Source organism: Spermophilus citellus (assembly GCF_964194105.1).
Source record: "Spermophilus citellus genome assembly, chromosome: 10".
NCBI lineage: Eukaryota > Metazoa > Chordata > Mammalia > Rodentia > Sciuridae > Spermophilus > Spermophilus citellus.
Genome location: NC_138197.1, coordinates 121761413 through 121787655, shown reverse-complemented (window position 1 = coordinate 121787655; position 26243 = coordinate 121761413). Strand labels below are relative to the sequence as shown.

The window sequence follows — 26243 nt, the reverse complement described above, 5'->3', positions numbered from 1 at the left end:
GTCAACTATCTATTAGAGCCTGGGTGCTTGATCTAGACTCACTCAAATAAATGTCATCATCTGGAACTTTTAAGTTTTATGTAAATGAGGCAAAACAACAAGCACATTTCAGAAATCAATCTCAGAAGCCACAGCAGAAACCAGTGTAGCTAGATTCCTGCAATTAGGATTACTTTGGTTCCTACCCATTTCCTAGCCTGATTCCTCTGATTAAATGGATTCTATGAGGTATTCCACACACCCCCAAAAAACTCCTCCACTGCTTCAGTTACCCGGAGTCTATTTCTATTGTTCACATATGTGTTCCTGTATGAGTGCATATGTGTATGACAACTTATGCTAGTCCCTGGGCTCCCCATTTTTCCAAATGCTGTACCCACTGTGCACTTGGTCTGTTGTGCTTTTTCCTTTCTTGACTTCTTGGCAAATTTCTATGTAGCCTTCATGTTTTAGCACAAGAATTATCTTCTCCACAAAACATAGTTTGATGATCATTAGCACTAATAATGTTTATTCTATAAATGTTATTGTATCTTTACTAGATTATAAACTTCTTCAGGACAGCATTTGTCTTTGCATCTCTGTATGAAAGCTGGGATACTTCTTGGCACATAGCAGACGCTCAACAGGAATCTGTTAGCCGAATGGCGCTGGCTGGCTGACTGAATGAATGAACATGACTTGATATTTGCAAGGCTCTGGCAGTGAGCATGAGAATCTTGATAGAACAACTATAATTAATATCCCACCCCCAGGCTACCCAAAAGTAGTTAGAAAAGAGAGAGACTGGCTATTTTGAAATAATTTTTAATGTTTTCAAATTTAGTGAGTAAACACAGTATACGTTTTAGCAAGAATGAAAATGTGTGTATTGGTGTTTAATAAAATTTACACTACAAAACAAGATGATGTCAGAAAAATCTCAAAAGTAGAAGTAAACATTTAAGTAAAACTAAGTAAACAATATGCTAAAGGATATTATTTTAAAATACTAGTAAAGGTAGTTGCCTAAATCCAGACTTGAGACACTGAGATTTACTTTGCCATGTTAAAAAAAAGAAAAAAAATCAGAATGCCCTTCATTTTATATACATTTTTAAAAATGTTTGCACATTGTTTTCCTGCAGACAACTGCAGTATAATCAAGTATATAAATGAGTTATCAGCTGGATTCCAATCTGACAATAAAAACATACACCACTGTTAAGCATACAGTTCACCTCAGAAAGCGACAACAACAAAACATCACACTATGTATGCATTACATTTCTACTGGTAGAGCCACCCAGCCACCCATGCCCCAAAATAAGCCTAGTTGAAAACTACTTCAGCTTCAGAGAAAATGAAAACCGAAGTCTCCAGCACCTTATGGTTTCTAAGCACAGGGAAACATGGCAGAGGGGAGTGAGGGAGAGCAAAATGGGCAAGTCCATGATGTGCTCTTCAGTAAAGTCCACTTGTGCACAGCTGCTTTAACACACAGAATGTCTGACTTGTGTATGGGGCATTGTGGGGAAAAAATGATATTCAGAATTTCATAAAATTTTGGCAGATTCTTCAAAATTCAAAGATTGGAGATAATTTATTCACAAATCATTTCCTAGAACTTCATAAAATAATGAAAATAACACCATAATGGTGGAGAATGTGGCAAGTAAAAGGAGGTTGGGAGAGAGGAATATTCATTTTACTTCCTCTTCTCACCAAATTACTAATTTTATGGGTCCCTGGAAAACAAACAAACAAAAAATCCAAAATGTATTTTAGCAATTAAAGCACTTTATAGACTGAGTACTTACTTCAACACACTAAAGGGAGTATGTAATTCCAGCATAAGCCAACTTTTCTAAAATCCCAGCGACAACCAGAGCCCATCTGTATAAGTTCTGATTAGTGCTCCAAAATGGCAAATAATAATGCTACTTAAAAGAGCACCATGGTTATAAGAAGGTAAGGATTTATTCAGCACAAAAAGCATTTGCAAGTTAAATTATATTGGTGAAGAAATTCAAAGTTCACCTGTTTCTGAACTTCATGGAGAATGGGATCTCATTTTATTATTATTAATTTTCCTTCTTCTTATAAGGAAACCAATTCAAATCATCCCTGATTTACATAAAAATATTAAAATCTTATATAAACCTGTCTATGGCCTGAGAAATTTAAGGAAATTCACTAAGAGATTTGTGCTAAAACTGTTTCTCTTAGAAAGCAGGTTAATTTTTAAGAAGACATCAACCTCTAAAATAAATTTTTTTAAGGAAAGGATTTGTTTCTATTTTCACTAAATAAGAATGATTTTTATCTAAAAGTTTATACATAGCATTAACATGCATTTAATAAATTTAACTTCTAAATAAATACTGACAATTGGTATCACAAAATATGGTTTGGTACATTTGGTGAATGTGAGGACTTACCATTAAGTTTCTATTATACATTAATAAAAATGAAATTATACACTTCATATACAATTATGCGTTACTTCACTTCATTTATTCAGAACATCAGTTGCCTTGAATATTCTCACAACTTTCAAACCCTTTAAAAAGTTGTACCAAAATTAAAAATCATTAGATTTGATAGTGACAAATGAGAAAAACAACTCCTTATCAGCTGAATGAATAAGTCATATAAAAACGCTTAGGAAAACAAGTATTATATAGGTAATATAATTAATTACAAATTGCTTTTTGTTCATTACAAATGTCTGTTTTAAACTTGAAGGTGATGCAAAAGTAAGGTTTATGTGATATGTGTGTCTTCTGTAACGCTGACATTACCAGATTACATATGCTTGGGCTAACACTGCACCACAGACAGTACTAAGAATGTGCCATATCTATAATGCCATTGATGGTTATGGACTGGGTACCAAAGTGCTGGATTTCCCATCTCGTCTCCAATGTCAGTTGTCTTCAGTTGGTTGGAGATGAAGCATTTACCTTCCCCACAGCTTCCTCAATAAAGAGCAGCTTCCGAAGTATATTTGCATAAAATGGTCCATACACTTGTTTGTTGAGATTCACAATGTTTGCATATTGACAGCCTAATGCTTCTAGCTCTTGCTGAATGATAGTAAGGCCTCCTGGCACAGGAGGCATGCATTTTTGAGAGCTTGGAAGACAAAGTAGGCTTTTCATGTACAGTTGGATTCGTTTATCTGAAGGGGAAAAAAAAAAGATATCTTCATCTGTCCCATTATTTAAGAACACAATTTGGGGGGAAGGGGAATGGAGGACTGAACCCAGGGCCTGGAAAATGCTAGGCAAGTACTCTATTACTAAACTACATACCCAGCCCTTTATTTATTTTGAGACAGCATATCATTAAGTTGCCCAGGCTGGCCTCCAACTTGAGATCCTCCAGCCTCAGCCTCCCAAATAGCTGGGATAACAGGCATGTGCTAAATACATAATTTTAAAAACAAGTAACTGTAGTAAGTTGATTGCAATAATGCTCCCAATTCTTTACCCATTTTTGCAGCCAGATGGTATTAAAATTCCTCCCATCAAGGGATAGAATATGTTTCCCCATCCCTCGAACCTAGACTGGCCTATGACTTGCTTTGCCTAGGCCTCAAGAGGGACCATTTATGCCCACTCTCTCCACCTATCATTGCCATGTGACAAGGCTGAGCTTGCAGAGGATGAGATCAAGTAGAGAGAAAACTAGTTGTTCCATCTGAGACTATCCTAGATCAGCCTGGAGCCATCAACTCCCGAACACCTGAGAGTCCAGCAATGACCAGCAGGACTACCAACCTGAGACACAGCTGACCACAGATGCATGAATGCTCCAACAAGACCAGAAGAACTACCCAACTGCCCCCACAGACTTCTGGATAGTAATAATGCTTTTATTTTATTTTTTAAGCTATGGAGTTTGAGGATAACTTGTTATTCAGAAATAGTTGACTAAATTTAAAAAAAAACAACATTGAGCACTTGTGGGGAATCTTTTACAAAAAAACAATCCTTAATGGCCACAATTTATGCAGTTACATAAACTGAAGCTTAGCTTGTTAACTGGTTCTGCCAGCATGGTCCTCTCTATGATTTTTGGTTTTGTTCTTCGTTTGTTTGGTTATGTTTATTTTTAAAAAATAGAAGTAACTTAAAAACAGGGAGTTTCACAATGATATCCAAATTTTTGTTTCTTCATGAAAAATATAGAGCTCTATCACATTTAAGGGTCCAATTTACCACATGGCAAGGGTGACCGCACACCTAGGTTTTCCCAGGACAGTCCAAGTTTACACCTGTCCTTGTTTGGACAATAAATCATACAGTCATCTTGCACAAGGTGACTGAAGCACTGAAGAAGAGCCACCCCAATGAGCAGTGCAGTTTGCCACCTTCCGATTGATGTAATGCTCCAGTTGTTTCCAGTCTGAAACAACTGCATGAAAGCATGCAAATGCATACATTCATCAGGCTGCAGCCATACTGGACAACTAGTACAAAGCAAACTAGGCCTGCGACAGCTCATGTGACTGCAAGGACTCTCTCTGTTTACTAAAAATACACTGCTTCAAATATGGACAACTGTGACATTAATGAAGCTCTTTATCTTCAATACTTCTCCCCTAAATCACATGTTCCAGTCAGATCCAACCTACACCTCAAACTTTCCAACATCCAAGTATTAGAATTGTTCTCTTAACAAAATGCCCTTTTATCTCATCTCATCTCCACTCAGAGTCAGAACATCCCTCCATGTTGGGCCAAAGTTACCTCCTTGCGGAGGCTTTCCCTAGTGTTTACTATCACTATCATGCCATAACACTGCCAGGTAAGCATGTTTCTCTTTCCTGCCTTAGACCTGGCGCCCCTGAGGGTGAGGGCTATGTCTCTTTTATCTTTATATTCCTGGTCTGGCATGTAGCAGATACATCAAAAATGCTCAATGAACTTCAGTGGGAATGGAATGAAAAAGGTTGATGAAGATAAATACCAAACTGAAAACAACAGAGCCAGGGATGAAAGGGACTGGCAAAGGCAGTCGCAAATAACTTAAGTCTTATCTGTGACGTGGTTTCAAGAAAAATAGATTATTCACGAATCACTTGGACAATTGAAAATTACTTTTTAAAAAGTGCAGAAGGCTACAGGCATGCAAATAATCTACACAACAGATAATCCATAAATAATTTTATAATCCATAAATAATTTTACCTGGCTTTTGTTCACATTTGAAAATAAATTGGTTTGAAAGAAAATTCCCTTTCTAATGATCATTTCAAAAGGTTAAGAACACAGTGGGAAGTACAATCCCTTTGGAAAATGAATAGCACATCAACTAAGCACACAGGAGATAGACTGTGGACACTCTGAACAGGGAGGAAACCCGTGGCTAATGAAGTTGAACCTTCCTTATATGCCAAGGATCTCTCTAAGTGCTTAATTTACTCTAGCCCAAATGCATTCAGGAAACACAGAATTAACTGTGTACTAAGTTTCCCTTTAGACTGGTTGCTTGACTCTCATAGGTTTCATCACAGATATTGTCTAAACATTTTCTTGCATGAAGGTTTAAAAAATGAAGTCCTTTCAAAATTGTTATTACACCAAAAGTGATTCTGTTTCCTCGGTTTTAAGGAGAAGATTAAAGTGACAGGTGCATTTGTCCAGTTAGGAGCAGTCAGAATCCCTGCCAAAGGCGTGTCCTTGGCTTCGGAGCCAAAGGAGAGATACTCCAGTGAGTCACTCAAGTTGCTAGGCCAACAATATTCTGAGTGAGGTTAAAAAATGCTTTCAATTTGCAAAAAGAAAGGAAAGTTGACTGGGGAGAGCTCAGTAGACCAAAGTTGCTTTCCTGGATTTTAAAAGGCATCTCGTGGGCTGGGGATGTGGCTCAAGCGGTAGCGCGCTCGCCTGGCATGCGTGCAGCCCAGGTTCGATCCTCAGCACCACATACCAACAAAGATGTTGTGTCCGCCGAGAACTAAAAAATAAATATTAAAAATTCTCTCTCTCTCTCTCTCTCTCTCTCTCTCTCTCCTCTCTCACTCTCTCTTTAAAAAAATAAAAAAATAAAAAAAATAAAAGGCATCTCGTGCCACCTTTCCCTCTCCCTTCTGACACTGCCAGGACTTTTCTCATCAATGCAAAAACACAGGGCCCATAGTGACACTCTAGCCACTCGGCCAACTGCAGCAGGGCTCTAGCTCTGACTGAGGTGCCAGTCAGAGCAGTTAGGAATATGAGCTCTGGAGTCAGACAGGCTAAGTTAGAATCACAACTCTGCCCTAGCTAACTATGTGACCTTAGGGGAGAGTTACTTAACCTCTCTAGGTCTCCCAAACGTTCAAACGTTCACCCATTCTGCAAGTACTTAATCAAATGTCATCTACGGACTCAGCATTGTACAGGGATACAGCCAGGAAAAAACATCTACTCTGTCCTCATTTACTGCTAGTGGGGATCTAGCAGTATGTGACTAGACAGTGTTTAAGTCCCCATTCTACTCCTCTCATCCTAGGAACACAATCTCCAGGATTTACACTATTCAGCTGGAGACTACATACTGTGAGGACAGATGCAAATCAGCAGAGGCAGGTACACAGGTGAGAACTGTCACAGGTGTCTGTGTCACTATTATAAACTGACCCCTCTAAGCAGCAGCTTCTCCTAACACCCCAAATGTTGTAGTGCTGCTCTTTCCTGGGAGCAGGGTTGAATGAAGCCTTGAGCCACCCAAGTAGTTTTGTACAGACTGATCCCCAGCATTCCATGTCCCCAGAGTGAGGATGAGAAAAACCACTTGAGAACCTCAAAAATAAAATAAAATAAAATATGTCTGTCTTCGTTGTTGTAACTAGAAAACTTGCAAGTTAATACTAGAATGTCAGTATATTTTAATTCTACACTCTTCCTCCTCCTAGTGTTTCTTCTTCAACTTCTGCAGCAGGCCCCTGCTTTTTACCTCACACGAGCCTCTTCCCCTTCTCAAGGTCATAGTGCCCTAATTTTATTTAGGAAACTATTTCTTCCCTTTTCTCATCAGATATTACAGGTAAAGCAGACTGTTCCTAGATTCAGAAACTGAGCACATGACTCAAGTTTAAGTTTCTCCCCCACAACCTAGAGTTAGGCCAACTGGAGTCAACAAAATTCAGTGCTGGGGTCATTGTTTGAGCTAACAGAGAAGCAGACTCCTTGTTTTTGCTTGACTTAACCATGGACAGAGTAGGCTGAAGAGGAAGCCATCTTGCTGTCATGAGAAGAGCTATAGGTAGAAGGCGGCAGAGTGGGGGGGTGAAGCTGGGAAGCTAGTGAACTCTGATTAAACTGAACTGCTGGTCTTTTCAGTTATGTGAGAAAACAAATGTTCTCTTTGCTTCAAGTAGTTTCAAAGTTTAGATTCTTTGTCATAGGTAGCAGAAAAAGGCCTAACAATCTGCACTTCCTCAACTCACCAACATGGCTTGACACTAAGACATTGTCCTGGCCAACAAGTACAAAAAGAGATCACCTGACACACTTCCCAGATTCCCAGTCTTTTTGCATTTTGTCCCTCCTGACCAAGAAGGATGCCTCAGTTCCCTTAGGGTGGCTCACAGCAGAATCAACATCTACTTTCTATGAACATATTGCTATCTGGTTTGAATTGTGTATTGGTATATTATTTTAATGTTACTAACAGCATTGTATCACTTTCTTCATAACATCTATTGGCTGGATAAAGACAGTAGGCCCTGAGACACCCCCACTCACCCCATTATACAAGATGCAGTGAATCCCGATCTTTGAAAATATTAATATTTATTTATATTTTTAAAATTTATCCTCCAAAGCCAATATAAATTGAATATTCTCTATCTAAAATATTTGGAGTCAGCTGTGTTTCAGATATTACATTTTTTTTTGGATTTGGGAATATTTGTATGGATTTTACTGGATGAACATTCTTGATTTGAAAATATAAAATCTGAAATGCTCTAGAACTGAAACTTTTGTTAATGTGCTTAAGACTAAAATATGACTGACCTTTAAAATTAGTCAAAAACAGCAAGTTAAAGCAAATTGGAACAGAAGCAGAAACCAATTTTTTAAAAAATGAGCAACTCACCAATCAAGGACCAGATAGAATTGTCCTCCTCTTGAATGCTTGAAAATTGACCTATGAGATTAGCTTGAACCTCAGCGTTTAAAGTGGGTAAACCTCTCTCTGTCAGGGTCTTGTTAACCTCAACACAAGTCTGAACACCGATGGAATTCAGGGCTTCCTTCAAGTTAAATGTCCTACAAAAATAAAATGATACCCCTTTAGGGAAAGTTTTTGTTCTTCAGGTTTTTTTTTTTAAATATACCAACTTATTTCAGATGTCTACCAATTTTTTCTTATACCAACAATAATTACTTCTAGAATAAACTTAGAAAATAGTAACTCCTTCCAACCACTAACTCTCCCAATATACCAGAATTTATTTTTTTAAAGAGAGACAGAGAGAAGAGAGAGAAAGAGAAATTTTTTTTAATCTTTATTTTTTTAGTTTTCGGCGGACACAACTTCTTTGTTTGTATGTGGTGCTGAGGACCGAACCCGGGCCACACGCATGCCAGGCGAGCGTGCTACCGCTTGAGCCACATCCCCAGCCCAATATACCAGAATTTAAAATGCATAAAACCACTCAGTTGTGTACAGTGTCTTAATAGTATGGACCAAAATATGTAGTCCCTGAAATAAGTCTGCAACTCTATTTACATATAGGTTATCAGAAAGGGACAGAAAATACAAATTTACTTCTTGAAATAAACATGTTGTTCTAAGTGGATCCATTCATACATTTCTTTTAAATGTGCTTGGAAAATGAGGCAGAATCAATTCATTTTTCTATGTCTGAGCAGAAAATCTATAACACCAATCAAAAACAATGAAGATATTCACAGGTAAATTACCTAAAACTCTTGACTGATCAAGACCAAAGAAAATAAACTCCTCCCCATTATTACTTTCAAATAATTTATAAGTAATTTCAAGTATACAGAGGGCCCTGAAAATTGTAAAAAGCAATTAAGAAGTAGGTTATTTCATAGGTAAGGAGAAAAGGTAGTAAGGGCAGGCATGTATTAGATTCATACTCTTAAGGAATGCTAATTGCAAATTATACTTCACCATACAAAAAAGATCTTTAAGATGACTATTTGAAAAATGGGAATTAAAGGATAAGACAAAGGGGCTCTTTGTGGCTCAGTGGTAGAGCGCTCGCCTAGCATGGGCCAGGCACTGGGTTCGATCCTCAGCACTGCATAAAAATAAATAAATAAAATAAAGGTATTGTGTCCAACTATAACTAAAAAAAAACTTTTAAAAAAAGGATAAGACAAAGACCAATGATAGGAAGCAGCACAATGGAGTGAATTAGAACATAAGTCATGGTGTCATGCAAACCTTGGTACAAATCCTGGTTCTACCAGTGAACTTGCTATATGCCTATATTAGCTTTTTGCAGATTGCTTAGCAAGTGCTAAATGAGAAGAAGAAAAAAAATGATATTATTGGCATCATTAACAGCAATAAAAAATAAGTCCTTTATGTTATGCCTTGACTTGAATCTGTTATACTTCCACATTGGACTTGCCTTTGAGGTTCTTACAACCCTGGGGCAGACTGTGGCAAAAATTTTACTCCTGACTTTTTATCTACTACAAAGTACTGCACTAGCTTTCAATCAGTGAATTCTCATTCTAAATGAAAAATTAAATTGTAGCATAATCCAAGTCTTCCTATTCACAATGAAGGAAAAACTCCTGCTCATTTTTGAGATGCATCATCAAACCAAATATAAATGACATATGACTCTATTAGCTATTGGGACCATCTGCTTTTTCATATTACAGATGTTATTACCCCATCCATAATGAGGATATTGAGAAATGACTGCACTCATTTCTTAATAAAGGAAAATATTAAATTAAACAGCCAGATTAAGCTATAAACAGGATGGTTTAACAACTAAACAATTATTAATAGCCTACCCTCACCAAGCACAATATATGCTAGATACCTATACTAAGTGCTTTATAAATCATCTTTTTAAAAGTTTTAGTTATGATACAACACCAAGATATACCTAGACATAATCAAAAAAGCATGGACCCCAACCCACTGTAATTCATCTCCCCCATTCCCACCCCCTCCCTCCATTCAATCCATTTACAGCTTATTTATTATTTTTTAAAATTAGTGTCCTGTGGATACACCAGATGCCAGGACCCACGTGCCACAACCATGCACAGACATACAAAAGTTGGGTCAGGGGCTGGGGTTGGGTTCAGTGGTGGAGCCCTTGCCTCGCACTAGGTTTGATCCTTAGAACCACATTTAAAAAAAGTTTGGTCAGACTCATTCCACTGCTCTTCCCTTTTCTGGACCCTTCTTCTTCCTCCTCAAACCCCTTAATCTACTCTACTGATCTTCTATTTTGATCGAATTCCCTCTCCCCTTTTTTCCTTTCTCCTTTTTTTTTTAATCTTCCCCCTCCCCTTATTTCAGATTAGCTTCCACATATCAGAGAAAACAATGAATCACCTTAAGTTCTCACAATTCCAAGGTAGGTACAGTTATTGTTCTCCTTTTACATAGAAAGAAAGGCTCAGAGTAGATTCAGGAATTTATTCACACATACTGAGCAGGACCCTAACAGAGATGGGATTTAAACACTGGTCTGCCTGACCTGAAAGCCTGTCCTCCTGGTAACCAGGTTCTATATTCTCCACTTTAATAAGCAAGTAGAACTGGATGTTCAGTAAACTTAAAAATAAATATTTCTGAAAAGCAATGGGTTACTCAGAGTGAGAAAATGTTAACACCAGGTGTGAAATCAGAGGATGTGTTTTTTTTTTCTTTTTCCTTTTCCAATTATAGAGCCTGGTTCCTGGAATATGAAATAAATGAACACGGCAGGTTCATGCAGAATCAGCAGAAAGGACAGGGCTTTAAGACAATCAGACCAGGGCTCAGGCCTTGGATTTCCCTTTTCTATTTGTGTAGCACAAGGCAAATTCTATTCTTTCTCTAATTTTCAGCTCAAAATGGGAAGTTTGGATCCTATAACCATTCAGGTTCCTATTGTAGAATTTTATCAAGTAATTTATGTGTTCTTTGAGTATCGAGTGGAAGGCTTGGTACATAAAGAGGACATGTCCCTGAAAACACCTGGAAGGCAAACCAGCAGGAGGAGCTGACCCACGTAAGACCCACAAAAACATCTGGTCATTTGATGAAAGTAGGAATTTTCTGACTTGAATAGGATTTCAATGCAATGACCTACATGCAAAATCTAAATGGGATTCTTTCATTCAATGGAAGTATCCTATTGGAAATAAATTTACCAAAAACAAAACATTGTCTAGACTTCAGTCACATCTTTGAAGGACAGAATTGTCCCCACTTCCAAAGACTTCATAGCAGGTTGGATTGGTGAACTCAGTAAAAATTTCACTGCAGAAAAACAATGGAATAAGAAAAATTGAACCTGCTAAGACCTCTTTGATAGGACTCTTCTGAACATGGGGCTCAGAGGATTTCTGTTTTTTGTTTTTACCACAGTACTCTCAAAATACTACCATGTTAAGTAGCAGCACTACACTCATCCTGGAAAACACCTCTCCCACCTATGAAAGGACATTTAAAACTTAAGAGATATTAAAAGGAATTGTAGAAAGAGAAGGTATAAGATAAGCTTCTCTAAAGCACAGTCCTGAATATCACATCCAGATGTCCAGGGTTATTCTTGGTTCTCTGAAACACATGGACAAGAGCCTTAATATAAGAGCAAACAGATACAAACACTTGGAACTTACTGTTTGTTCATGCCTTCAAGTAGAACAGCTGAAATCCTTTTTAACCTGTTTGTAAGCTCAGGGAAGCCTTCTGTAACAGCCCCCACCATATTCTTGGTAATTAGGGACAGGCAGGCAATAATTTTCAATTGATTCAGCTTTTCTGTCAGTTCCTGAAGTCGTGCTCCATCTGTCACAAGTGTCTGTATATTTATTTGAAATGTAAAAATGAAAAGGCAACACAATACCATTAAAACATAAAATAAGCAATGTCATATCCAAACTCCCATTTTTATCTGATCTCAGTAAAGTCATTAAACCACATACAATAAAGACAAGTCAATTCAAAGTTAGAACTTAAGAATTAAAATACTGGAAAACTTTAGGGAAGAAAAAAATTTACTTACCTCTGGTAAGTCTTTTTTCTGATAATCCCACTTTAACAGTTTCAAGTAACTATTATTTAGCACCACGGTAGGACTCAAGCTTGGTTTGGAGCTATTTTCAGCCCCAGGAGTTAAAGCAGACTCAGAAAGAGAAAGTAATTCTTCATTTACAGATTCTTTTATCCATTCTGTAGTTTGATCAAGAGCACCTAAGAATAAAAAGGCCAGAATTTGTCCCATAGCTGACTGTCCCTTCATTGGTATATTCCACATGACAGATGCCACGTTAGGTAATAAGCATGAATAGAAAGACACAATCACCTCCCTAGTCCAGATGGAGAGACAGTCCTGTAAGCTAACAATTAATTATAACAGGATGTGACGAATGCTAGAGGCACAGAAGGAGAGGAAGAAGCAGAGACTGTCCAGTAGAGGGTCTAAGGAGGAGTTCCATAAGTGACACATGAAGATAAAAAAAAGGAGGAGGAAAGGGCTGGCATTCTAGGCAAGAATACTCACACAAAGAGCTGGAAAAGACAGCAGGTGGCACATTCTGCATGCTACCACCAAATCTGTATTTCTGGTCCATAATGAACTAAAAGAAAGAGTGGCAGCAGATGGCACTGGATGGATAGTCAGAAATGAGCTCACAAATGACCTTGAGTTTTATGCTGATAAGGTATTTAAACTAATAGCATTAATTATGAAATATTTTGGGGTCCTGGGTATTTCTGAGTGTTTGATAAGAGCTATACTTTTCTTTAAAATTATGTTGAGAAATGACTGCATTAATTTATTAATAAAGGAACATATTAAATGAAACAGCCAGATTCAATAAATTGATACATAAGAAACACTTAGAACCATTTTGGTATACAGGAAATGTATAGTAAGTTTTAGCAATTATTATATTAACTCACTTAACTCTCCATACATCTTTAGAGAGGGGATTGCCATCTCCACTTGAATTGGTTTTGATGTCTGAAGCTCAGGAGGTCCTAGATAGAGGTTCCTTCCCTGTCATGTAACAGCCACCTCACTACTGAAATTACCTGAGATAGAAGTGATCCCCAGGGCAAAAAAGAATGGGTAGGCTCATCAGTGAATTTTTCAAGACAGGCTTTTTTGGGGAACCTGACTTTATTATTATTTTAAGGACCAGTTAGTGCAGCTAGATTGAGGGAAGGGAATCTCAGCAGACACTCTAAAGAAAAACTAATGCTTTTTAAGAGAAGAGGCTATCAAGAAAACACACAGAAACTAAAACTCTAGTTCACTCAGGATAATCCTTAGAATTTAGCAAGGGCTATTATAGAAGGGAAAGTGAGAGAAGAAGTGGTAAGAAGAGATCAATGACCTTGAGTCTCATGATTAATGTACTAATGTGACTTGAAAGAATGTGTACCAATGTCTGATTAGGTTGCCCTTTCACTTTAAACAAATTTATTTATCAAGTTCAATTCCTGTGTATTAAAAATATGTATCACTGGAGATGAGATTTTGAATTCATTTAATTTTAAGCATATGCCACTTAAATATTACTATAGTATAGATTATCATCAAATGCTTAAGAGTTATCATTTTCTAAATATTAGTAGTTTCTGTTGACAAATAACTACACCCCACACAACTTGCTCCAAAAGGTGCCTCTACAAGTGCTTGTTTCTGTAGGTGAAGACAGCCCTCTTCAGAGAATGGAAAGAAAGCAAGAAAAGGAAGGCACCTACCATCCACCTTGACTTACTGAAGTACACCACTTTCAAATACAAAACAACCCTCTTGGGCTCAATTGCCAGCAGACTTCCTTATTTACTGAAGCCCCTGGCTCATGAAGATATTTCTTTGATCCATACATTCCAACTCTTCACCTACAACAGGGTGCTTCAATCTTGGAACTACTGACATTTTGGGCTGGATAATTCTTTGCTGTGGAGTACTGTCCATTCCTTGCCCCTACCTACTTGATGCCAGTAGTACTCCATGCCCCCCAAACTCCCTCACCTCCTGACCCCTGGCTAGGTTGGAACAACCAAAAGTATTTCTAGACATGGTTCCATGTCCTATGGGGATGGAGCAAGGAGGGGCTAAATCACTCCTATTTGAAAACCACTGACTTAAGATGACAAGTTGATATTTATTTGTTTTTGTTTACAAGTACATCTTCCAAACAAACCAAACAAAATAAACCAAATAAAATCATACTGAAGGCTATTCCAGATGGCTTAAAGTTTGGAAGCAATATTTCTCTTGCTTTAGGGAAAAATCCACTTTATTTTAGATCCAGTTCTAAGGTTTCCCGCTAAAAACAAATTGCTTTTTATACCCCAGTTCTTATAAAAATTATACATTTAGTAGAATTTATAAGGTGGTAACTGCTAAGAAGTGCTGACTGAACACAGGTGCAGATTGGGGCGGGGGGCGGGGGGAGAATAGATTGAAATTCTTTCACAGACCCAGCAATTGAACCAGGATAATTTATGAGTAGCTGCTTGCAGCACTGAAGCCAAACCACCCCCAGAATTTCACAATTCTGTTCTCCACTGACAAATGTTGTTCTTGGTTTGCTAGTTCTGTTTATAAAGACTTGTAGTCTTTTATTTAAAAGGCATCCAGCAGAGAAAGCAAAAGTGGAAATCATAGTGGATATAATTACAATGTGGCAGTAATAAGCATTTAGGCTGCAAGTTTAATCATTTATAGTTGACACATTTAAAAGCCCATTTAGTTATCTTGAACAAAAGCAACAGTGTGGCTTAGTGGTTCTCAATTTTGGCTGACTTTGGAATCACCCTGGGAGCTTTAAAAAGAAAAATAATGATCCCGGGCATAGCTCCTGGAGATTCTGATTTAATCAGTTTGAGGTGGGGCTCTGGCATCTGCATTTTAATACACCAGGTGATTCTAATAGAAGTCAGACTTGCATAGGATTGGTAAAGCAGAAAGAGCATATGTTTACAGTAGAGTATCAGCTTTTCTCCCTGGAATCTGCTGAGATTTCATGCCCACAAGCTAATACACTGACTGATCCATGTGGCTCCAAAAGCAAAGTCAACCCTCAAGGCATTTATAACCTTTTTTAAGGGGACAGGAGTAAGAACTTTACCATTCATTCACTCAACTATTCAATGATAACTACTGAGCATCTACTATGTGCTGGGTATTGTACCAAGTATTGGGGATTGATAGATTAATAAACATAGCCCCTGCACTCAAGAATTTTCTGGTGGAGTAGAAATGACTCTACAGGTGCATTGACTTAAGTGCCCCAATTTTCAGTTAAAAACATGTAGCCCTCTTATCTATGGCATCTGCTCTTTTTTGTCTAGTAACACCTCACCTTCATTCTTTTGCTACTGATTTTCTTTGAGAAGCCATTTTCCCTCATTCCATGTTTTCATTTGTGAATATTGATTAAGAGGCCTTGCCAGGATTGGCCTATCTTAGTCAAAAAGTCATAAGTCCATCAAACTCTTCCAGGATTCTGAATGTGACTACAGTGTCAGGGATGGCCGATGTTTGAAGTACATGTTAACATTCTGACAATGAAGTCTCACTTTCCTTTGACTTTACTAGTCTATATTCCTGATGTTCTTTTTGGTTTCTGGCATTTTAATTTCTCCTTTGATTCTGTGAACTCCCTTCATTTTTCCATTCATTTCCTTTTTGCTATGTCACCCAGTAAATACAATACAAAACAAAAAACCCAAAAAAAGTAGCAGAAGTAACAGTTTGGTTTAATTTGGACTTAAGAGACCTAGCTTCCAGTTCTAGCTCCAATACTTTCTAGGGGTATGACTGATTTTAAGCATCAGTGTGCTCTTCTTTAAAATGTTCCTAAGTGACTTATGTGTCAGGCAAAGACAATCATAATGGATTTTGATATATTTCTGGAAAAGATATTTCTGTCCCATAAGTCTTTTATTTTTCTTTATTTCTTGTGTGTGTGTGTGTGTGTGTGTGTGTGTGCGCGCGCGCGCACACATGTGCATGCTGGGGATCAAAGACAGGGCTACACTCACTAGGCAAGTATTCTACTAATAAGCTATAGCTCATGAAATAAAATTTATGAAAACATCTTATCAAATATGCTATCTTTCCTAGGGCAAAATAAAATATTTTCCTGGAGTCTGTTCAGAAATCCAGTGTACTTATCAGTATTAATTTTCCAATAAATTTATAAACATATAAGAATAATGTATGCACAAACATACAACATTACTTCTGTCCTACATGAATCTGTGAGGCTCTTATTTTGATATTAGGGCACGGGGCTGGCTTTTGGCAGAGTGACTTGGGGATATAATTTACAGCTGACAGATACTTTGCTTCCTGCACTCTTGAATTCTCCAGCTGGACAAAAATGATACATATGCATAGATGGATTTACTCTATTTGTAAATCTGTGGAAATAGCCAAGTCTATGTGAAAGGTGCAAATGAATTATAGGTCACTAACCCTAGGTTTTAAGGAGAGTTGTAATTAATTAATTTGAGATAAACAAAATGATAATTCAACCCCATATTAAGAAATCTGCCCAAGATTCCAAGCTATTTTGATTCAAGACATAGGCAAATTTGCACACATGTGTACATACACAGACATAAAAATGAAGCTCATCACTAAACCTCAGGAAGTTACTGCCAAGAAGATAGAGTTTAGATTTCAGATTCAGGTTTTATGTAGGGTTCTATTTCTCCTACTACTTTTCCCATAGGAGCTAAAATAACACAGTTCTTGAAGTCACATAATTTTTGTTATAAAATGATATTTAGAATCTAGTCCCATCTGCCAGCTGAAATCAGAGATCCCTCTGTAATATTCCCACAGACAGTATCTTGTTTGAAGAGAGGCAGAATCCCAGAGGGTCCACATGCACATGCTTTGAGGAAGGAACATGTCTGCATTATCCAGGCTCTATCACCTACTAGCAATCACCTGGTACAAGTATCTTAACCTCAATTTCCTCATTTGTTAATGAGGGTGATGATAGTACCAACACTTCATAGGACGGTTGTGCGGCTTGAATGAGCTGATGAAGTGTTTGGCACATGTAAGGACTTGGCATGCTCGAAGAGCTCAACAAGGTGTTAATTAGTACTGACTGTTACTAGCAATAGCAGGGGCCCATTTTAAAGTTAAAACAGCTCCAACTCTCAGGAAGGTCAAAAACAGCTGTCTGCTGCTGTCATTATACCTAATTAAAATACATTAATTAATTAAAAAAATACAGCAATCTGCTATGTGCCTTCTATAGATCCTAGTCTGCTCCACAGGGCTTAAACAAAGTCTCTGATGGCATCCAACGGGAGGATGGTGCCATGGTCCACTGGGTGGTCAAGTGGTCAAGCCTAACTTTGCCACTGTTCCCAACATGGCCCTCCATATGTGCACTTCCCTGGGTGCATCTCTTCTGCTTTATTTCCATACAATTCTTTGTTGACCATTGACTCAGAAAAGCTTACCCCCATGAGGATATGGGGTGGGGAAGGATGGATCACTTTATTCAGCCTTCGACTGGTACACACTAAATAACAGAGGCCAGAGACAAAGGTTTGTCAATGAGCAGTTAATCAACATCTTGGCAGCTGTGCAACATCTGGCACCTCAACTTTCTCACCAGGGGATAACAGTACCTACCTTACAAGGTAAATGGTAATGGTGAGAATCTAATGAGATCATACTTTCTCTACTTCCATTTTTCCCTGGCCCCTCTTTTTAATTCTCATTTTAATGCCCATGAGTCCTCTGAAATTGCTCCCATCAAGGTTATCAACAATTTTCTTCAATATTTAGTCATACCCAATGGCCAAACCTTAGCCTGCCCCATCTGGACTACTTAGCAGTACCTGTCACATCCAATCATTCTGGACTATTTAGCAGCCCCCTGCCCCATCCCACTTCTCCAAACACCACTTTGTTCACTTGTCTTATAGGATATGTCACCTCCCCCTGACTTGCACACTACCTCTGTGGCTATTCCTTCATAGTCTCCTCATCTCACCCTCTGGATACTAGAGTGCCAGGTCAGTCCCCTCCATGACCACACACCCTCCACAGTCTCACCCCATATAATAATAGTGGTAAGTGCATAGAATGTGGAGACAGATATCTGGAGGATTCCAGTTCCATACCTTACAAGCAATTTTAATCTTTTCATGTCTCAATTTCACATCCACAAAACAGTGGATAACTTTGTATGTTGTTATAAAATTTAAATTAGTTAATACAGGCAAAGTGCTTAGAATATGACAAGCACTTACGTTGACTACTGTTCATTTCCATACCTTTATACATCATAAGTATACTGATTACTACCAAATGAATATCCATGATTCCCAGCACCCTCCTGAACTCTATTCTCTTACATCTAAATGACTACCTGATAGCTCCACACTAATGTCAACCAAGATTTCAAAGTTCATATATAAAAAAGTGAACTCTTGATTCCATATGATATCCCAACTTTCTCTCATCCAATATCCCCCACCTCACTAAAATGCATCACTATTTACCCAGCAGCTCAGGCCAATGAGTCATCCTCTATTCCTCTATCTTCCCTTGTTCAACTTTCAGCAAATATTACTATTTCTGCCTTCAAATATACCTGGAATCTGACCCCTTCACACTACTTCCACCACTACAACCTGGAATAAGACATCATCATTCCTGTCAAATACTTGAATTGGTATCTTTGTTCTCATACAATTTATTCCCTACCCAGGAACCAGAGTATTCTTCAAAAACAAAAATCAGATGTTGGTCCCCTGCTCAAAAACTTCTCACTGAACTTGGAATAAAATCTAAACTTCTCTCATTACTAACATGGCTCTCTGTTGCCTGCATCTCCCACCACACTCTCCTTACCTACTCCAGCCACAATATCTGCTTTGGCATCATTTTATTTATAGTTCTCTATGGCTAGAATGTTTTTCCCCCAGGTCTTCACACATTGTTTCCTCATCTCTTTGTGAACTCTTCTCAAATGTTATTTTCTAAAAAGGCAAAACTTCTCCATTCCATCAAAAAACACCACCCACCCTCATTCCTGCCCTGTTACTATCTGTCTCCTAATAACACATTTGAAAATATATGTTTACTTGTCGTGCCTATTAGCATGTCAGCTCCTTGGGGACTGTGACTGTTTTGTTCACGGTGGTAACCCCATGGCACAGAAATAATGTCCAGAACACAGCAGGTGTTCAGTAAACACTTCTTGAATGAATGAAAAAATAAACAGGGCTTAGCATAGTTTCTAGGACAGAGCGAACAACTGTAAGTTTGTGATGTCAATTTCAGAAGGTATCAAAATGACTGAAAGCAAGGCCAAAATAGTGACATTATGCAAAGTGTCAAAAATTAAAGTATCTCTGGGTTCGACCCCCAGTTACAAAAAAGACCAAAACCAAACTAACAAAAAAGAATCCCACCAAAAAAAAGTAAGATTAAAAAAATTTAAAGTATCTTATTTTCTCCCAAATTTAATATAAATACATGTTTTATCATACTTACTTGGAGTTTCTTCTAAAATTTCTTGAAACTTGGTTCTTTCGTATTCTACCAACTGGCGTTGAAGGTGTGGTCTGATACTTTTAATTGTAAAATTGACCATGTCCATTTTCATGAGGTCCAGGACATGAAATATTTTTCTAAAAATATTAAAATTTAAAACAGTTAAAGAGGTGAATAAGAAGTTAAACTGAAATTTATCAGCTATTATCTATGTGTCATAGTCTGCAAAAGATATGGTTCTGAAGTTCCAATCACTGTTTGTCAAGGTCACTTTTCATAGAATTCATACATGTATATTCCAAATACTTCTTCCACAGGTCTCAAGAGTATTTACTATAGCAGATATAATACCTCCAGCTGATCCATTAAAGCCAGTCATAAACAGAGAGAAAGAGAGAAAGACAATAAGAAGCATCAACAATTAGCCTTAACAATAATATAAAAAAAATTCAAGAAGGAATTTTCATTTGAAAGTCCTTGAAATTTTAAGGAGCCTGAACATAGTGTGCATGGTTTATATTTCTAAGGAAATAAGAAAAAATCAATCAATCAATAAAGTAAAAAAGGGGCAGGGTAGTGAGGCACCATGGGAAATTATTTCTTAAAAATGTTAGGCAGCCCTGTGCTGAAATCCACCCTTGCAACTGAGCAGATTTATGGCCATGAAAAAGTCACTCAATGTCGCTTGGTCCAAGTTTCCTTAAGGCTGAAAGAGGAGGACATCAACCTTGGAGGGGTATTATTAACAATCAACGAGATAATGAGGGTAAAGTGCAGGGGGCAGTGGCACATAGTAGGTGCTCAATAAATGATCAAGATGAACACCATATATTTGGCATTTAATATACAGTAAGATATCTGGAAGCAAGGATCCCACAATCTGCCAGAAAGGAACATAACTAAGAATAAAATATATAAAACCTAATTTATAGATAAGGAAAGTGTTGCATTGAGAGACTATCAACTTGACCAAAGTCACAAAGTGAGTTACCTGCCACATACAAACCTATTTTCTTTTCCTACCTTTCTAAAACAATTACATAAAACTCAATTCCCAATGTGGGAACATAATAAATACATACATTTTAAAAAGGAAGAAAAGTTCCCATTAGTGGGAAAAAGTATTATAGACTCTTCTTTTCTCTTAAATCAAGTTATTGTCTACACAGCTAGCTGAAATTCTAGCAATTTAATGTGCACCTCACTTCCTCAGGAAAACTACAGCAAAGATGGCTACCTGACCACTAAGGGTCCAATGTTATCTCTCTACAGAGAGGTACCTCTTTTTCTGGCTGCAAAAAGTGTTTCCAGAGAGCAGTTGCCTTTCCCAGGTCCCTTTCAATCTAGGTGGGACCATAAGACTAGCCATAGCCAAAGAATGTGTCACTTCAGGGCTAAGGTGTTTTTACACTGGGTCTGTTTTCCCCATGGTCTCTTTCTATTCCCCAGGTGAATTGAGAGGATCCTGAAAACCTTGGTGGAAAAATCACAGAAGGAGCCTGGGTCCCCAAATAGCATGTGGAAGGCTGTCCAACCAAGAGCTCCTGAATTGACTGTGACATAGGTGAGAACAAACTTTTATTGGCTAAATCACTGAGAATTCAGGGTTTAGGTGTTATAGCAGCTAGTGACCCTTAGGAATAAAGATGACTTCCTAGATCCTTTATTAGATCAAGTCCTTCTGCTGGAAGCTCCATAAGACCCTCTATTTCTCTTCCATACCACTTACCACAACTATAATTCACTGTTCAAGCCCTGTCTCCCTTTTAAACCATAAACTCCCTGGTATCAGGAATCATATCTATCTTTTTATCACAGCATCCCCAAGGCCCACAAATGCCAACCAATAACCCTGTCAGATCATTCTGTCTGAAAACTACACACACAGTAAACAACTGGCCTACTCCCTGTTAATGTGGTTTTCTTATAGGGTCAAGTATTCCTTTGGAAGATTGGGATGTAGTTCAGTGATAGTGTGCTTACCTATTACATGTGAGAGCCTAGGTTTGATTCCCAGCACTGACAAAAAAAGAATTCCTTAGGAAGACCAGTTATTATTCTGTGTCCCCCAATACCCACATTCCCTTCTGAAGAAACTCAAAGATACTATAAGAAAATTCAAGTGCTAACCTCAGCATCTCCACAATGTTACCAGTGGCCTTTAACTCTCTGATATCATCATCTCGCACGGGAGCACACAGCTTTCCCATTGTACTGATGACATAGTTGGCCAGGCCTGGGATGTCAACAGCACTGTGCTCGGCCTGTTGTCTAATGAGGTCTGTATCCAAAACTTCACAGATTTGGTTGCGAAGCCGGTTCCCACCAGGAGTAAGAAAAGAGAGAAGAATCTACACAGGGAAAGCAAGAAAAATTAATAGAGTCATTACATGAATAAAGGTTGTCACTTTTCACTTTTGTGTCTAGATGGCCAAGCTTCTTGTCCTTATTATAATGTCCCTGATGCCACAGATAGTGCCTTTGCCTGGGAAACATACTAGCATCTCAACTTTAAGAAGAAATCTCTACCTTCTGAATCAAAGGCTCTCACTGTAGGAAATGACTGATTCTATCAGAATGAAAACAACTGGCAAAGAAGCTGTATTGCTAAGAGCCCTTCAAAAAAGACTATGGAAGGGCTGGGGTTGTGGCTCAGTGGTACAGTGCTTGCTAGCATGTGCAAGGCCCAGGGTTTGATTCTCAACACCACATAAAAATAAAGAAATAAAATAGAGGTACTATGTCCAACTACAACTAAAAAATAAATATTTAAAAAAAAATACTACAGAAAAGAAGCGCAAGTTGTAGATTATGGCTCCAGAAGAACCCTTGAGAAAGAGTAGATGAAAACACCTGAGTGGGCCATTAAGTATCTTTTTCATATAAAATATTATCTATTAGAAAAACAAACTGTTTACTGAGTCTCCACTACACAGTGGACACTGTGCTTACATACACAGCACATGTCGGGAGCACAGGCTCTAAGCCACAGTGCCCAATTCAATCCCTCGGATCCCTCAAAGCTTTGGGACCCCGGGTGAATTATAAAACTTGGTTTCTTTACATAAAATTATAGGAGTAACTACCTCAAAGAGTTACAGTAAAAATAAATGAAAAATTTAGTGCATGATATGAAGCAAGGGCCTTACAAAAGTTAGCTCATTTATTCTTGTAACTACCCTGTTAGCACTCAGGAAACTGAGACTTAGAGCCCATACTAAATTAACCTACCTAACTCCAGAGGCTGTTCTCTAGCCAACGCTCTGTGCTCCGCAATGCCCTGGTATCTCTACTGCCCTGTTTTCCCAGCCTCCATCCCACTTCAGAAAGTGCAGGGGAAAACTCTTACTAGTGATGGAGCTCAGTTTTTCAAAAAGTGTGGCCAATACCAAAGGATATGAAATGGTCTTTGCAGGGGGATGGGGTGGGTAATTGCTATAGACAAAATGTGTGTGTCCTCCTCCCCCCAAATTCATATGTTGAAATTCCCAATAAATGATATTGGAGTGAAACTGTGGGAGGTGATAAGGACATAAGGATGAAGTCATCACGAATGCAAAGACCCTATAGAGCTCCTTTCCTTTGTACCATGTGAGGACACAGCAAGAATGTATCCTCCATGAAACAGAAAGCAGGCCCTCACAAGACACCAAATCTGTTGGGGACTAATCGTAAGATTTCTCAGCCTGCAAAACTGTAATAAGTTTCTATTGATTAACAGCCAATTTCTCTATAATATACTATTACAGAAGCCCAAATAGACCAAGATACTAATTCACACAAGCATCAACTTGCCTCTCGGATTTCTTCAAACAGTTTGATGGCATGTTCATATTCAGGAGGGTCAGCATTTAGTTCTGATTCCAAGACATCCCAGAAGGCCTGGTGAACAATATGCTTCACTTGACCAGCCAAGCTATAGCAATGAAATGGACTGTTTAAAATAAGAATTATTTTCTCTAATCTTAAAGACTCACTGTAGCAATTTTTAAAAATGCATAAAAAACAGAGAACAAAATAACCCATAATCCCATTATTAATCTATTGACTTATTTCCCCTGTTCAATACATTGTTTTAGTAGTTAAGAATACCAAGTATGCACAATATTAGATTTTTTTCATTTAGTATTCTGTCCTGTTTCTGCTAGATTTTAAAAATCTTCATTACCATGGCTTATAATAACTTCATAAAATTCTGTCTTAAGGACATAAGATGATTTAGCTAATTACTCTTCTACATAGATCTTTAGATGTGTTCTAAATTTTAGCAATGAGACGACAAAGTTGTTCTTTCCTCAACAGCTGAAGTTTCCTGGCAAGTAACAGAATAGGTTGACCCAAGGGGCATTTTAATGCCTGCCAACTTCCAGTTCAATATCCCAGACCAAAACACTGAAAAAGGAAAAGCTTACAATAGAATAGGTGGCCACCTTGCTTTACCCCTATATCAATGTCCTAATAGGTGCACATTAAAATACACATTCCTACACCATTTTGCAACAGCTTTTAGAAAACCACATATTTTCCTGCACTATAATTACAGATGTGTCTTTTGCCACAGAGCAACATATTTCTCCCAAGTAGAGGACACAACTACTTCGTCTAGGTACTGCCATTGTACCGAAATGCCTGGCATTTAGGGAGCATTCAAGGAATGCATGATGGATAAATTAATAATTTGACAGTTAAGCATATCTCCTAATTTTCCTTCTTTCATCTTTTTTTTATCCTCAGTGGTTCTGGGTTGAACCCAAGGCCTTATGTGTGTTAGACAAGTGCTCTACCACTGAGTTAGATCCCCAGCCCATTTTGAACATTTTAAAATTTTGAGAACAATTTCACTAAGTTTCCCAGGCTGAACTTGAACTTGCAATTCTCTTGCCTTAGCACCCCAAGTAGCTGGGATTACAGGCATATACCAATGTACCTGGCAAAATTTGCCTTCGTAAAGTACAAATAGCTAAGTATATAAAAGGTTATGAGAAATGGAAATCAGCCAAGGAGCATGAATTAAAATTGTTTACATAACTGCAAATGTTATAGTCTACTTAGCAACTTTAAATATTAAAACTTATTCTAGTTGTCCAAGTGAGTTTATTCAATAAAAATGCCACTGCCATTATCTGAGACTCTGCTGTGCAACTACAGAACAATGAAAAAGGCAAATATTGCTGTACAGACTTTTGCTCTTGACTTTACAAGCCACACACACACACACATACATATATATATAGCATGAAGGAACAACAAGCAATGAGCTAAAACAATTTTATGGTTCTGTAGGGACATCAGAGTTTAAACTGAAGTTTTTCTATATGCTTCAAGACACTTTTTAGCTCTTTAATTTTCAAGAGATTTGGGGGAATGGCAAGAAGGGATATGATCAATCCAAGCATTGCTACTGGGTATCAGAGACCTAATTTTAGCTCACTTCCCCCCCCCCCCCAAAGAACTAAATGATAAAATGAGAGTGAGCCATATGTTAAAAAAGAAAAAAAAATTGGCCACTGTGAGGATCATCTGAAAAATCAACAAATAACTTGCTACTTCATTATTAAACAAAATAATGCATCGTAACTCTATACTTTGTTTTCCATGCTCACTTTTCCTAGCCATGGAAGAAAATGAAGGGAAGAGAGGTTAATATTTTCCACAGTATCAAAGTACTTAAGTACAAGGCACTTTTATGTCAATGATCACACATTTAAAGTGAGTAGCATAATCCCCATCTTATCTTTGGAGAGAGGCCCAGATATATCTCAGCACAGCCAGGATTCAAACCCAGGATCTGCCTGATCCTAAAGCACCTTCACACTGGCCTTTACTTGTAATTTTTTGGGGGGGGCACTGGGGATTGAACTCAGGGTCACTCAACCCCACTGAGCCACATCCCCAACCCTACTTTGTATTATTTTATTTAGAGACAGGGTCTCACTGAGTTGCTCAATACCTTGCTTTTGCTGAGGGTGGCTTTGAACTTGCGATCCTCCTGTCTCAGCCTCCCAAGCCGCTGGGATTACAGGTGTGCACCACTGTGCCTGGCTTTACTTGCCACTTTTGAATTTAAAGTACAGATAATCCCAAACTGTCTTTAGTGATACTTCTTAAAAATGATTAACTTTAAATTTTTATTTCTATTAGTTAATAATTGTGCACTGAACATCTAATATGTGCTTGATCCTGTTTTAGGCACTTGAGACACCACAGTAGAAAGAAAGTCTATGCCTCAAAAAGCTTATGCTAGCAGAAATAGACAAAAACACATTAAAATGAGTGGTAGAGCACAAACTTAGCACATGCAAGGTCCTGGGTTCAATGCCCAGGGCGCACACACACAAACACACTCTCTCTCTCTCTCTCTCTCTCTCTCTCTCACACACACACACACACACACACACACACACACACAAAGACTAAGATAATTTCACAGCCATGAGCAGAACACAGTGAGTCAATGTACGGGACAGTGACAGGGTACTTATTTCACTGAGTAGGTAAAAAAAAAAATCTTCTAAGGTCACAATGAATGATCTTTGATTTCAGTCTTCAACAGAGAGAA

At 38.0% G+C, this 26243-nt stretch overlaps 1 protein-coding gene across 1 annotated transcript in view; it reads right to left on the bottom strand.

Moving 5' to 3' along the window:
- Positions 1-791: 791 nt before the first annotated feature.
- The window catches only part of TCP11L2 (t-complex 11 like 2), a 38545-nt gene continuing 13093 nt past the window's right edge, over positions 792-26243 (bottom strand). Inside the window, exons 4-10 of the mRNA XM_081309315.1 lie at positions 23480-23600; positions 21815-22035; positions 19685-19821; positions 12197-12384; positions 11811-11992; positions 8074-8246; positions 792-3163 (exon numbers count right to left, since the gene is read on the bottom strand). Coding sequence (XP_081165441.1) covers positions 2919-3163; positions 8074-8246; positions 11811-11992; positions 12197-12384; positions 19685-19821; positions 21815-22035; positions 23480-23600 — 1267 coding nt within the window. The 3' untranslated portion in view covers positions 792-2918. The remainder of the gene's footprint in view (positions 3164-8073; positions 8247-11810; positions 11993-12196; positions 12385-19684; positions 19822-21814; positions 22036-23479; positions 23601-26243) is intronic.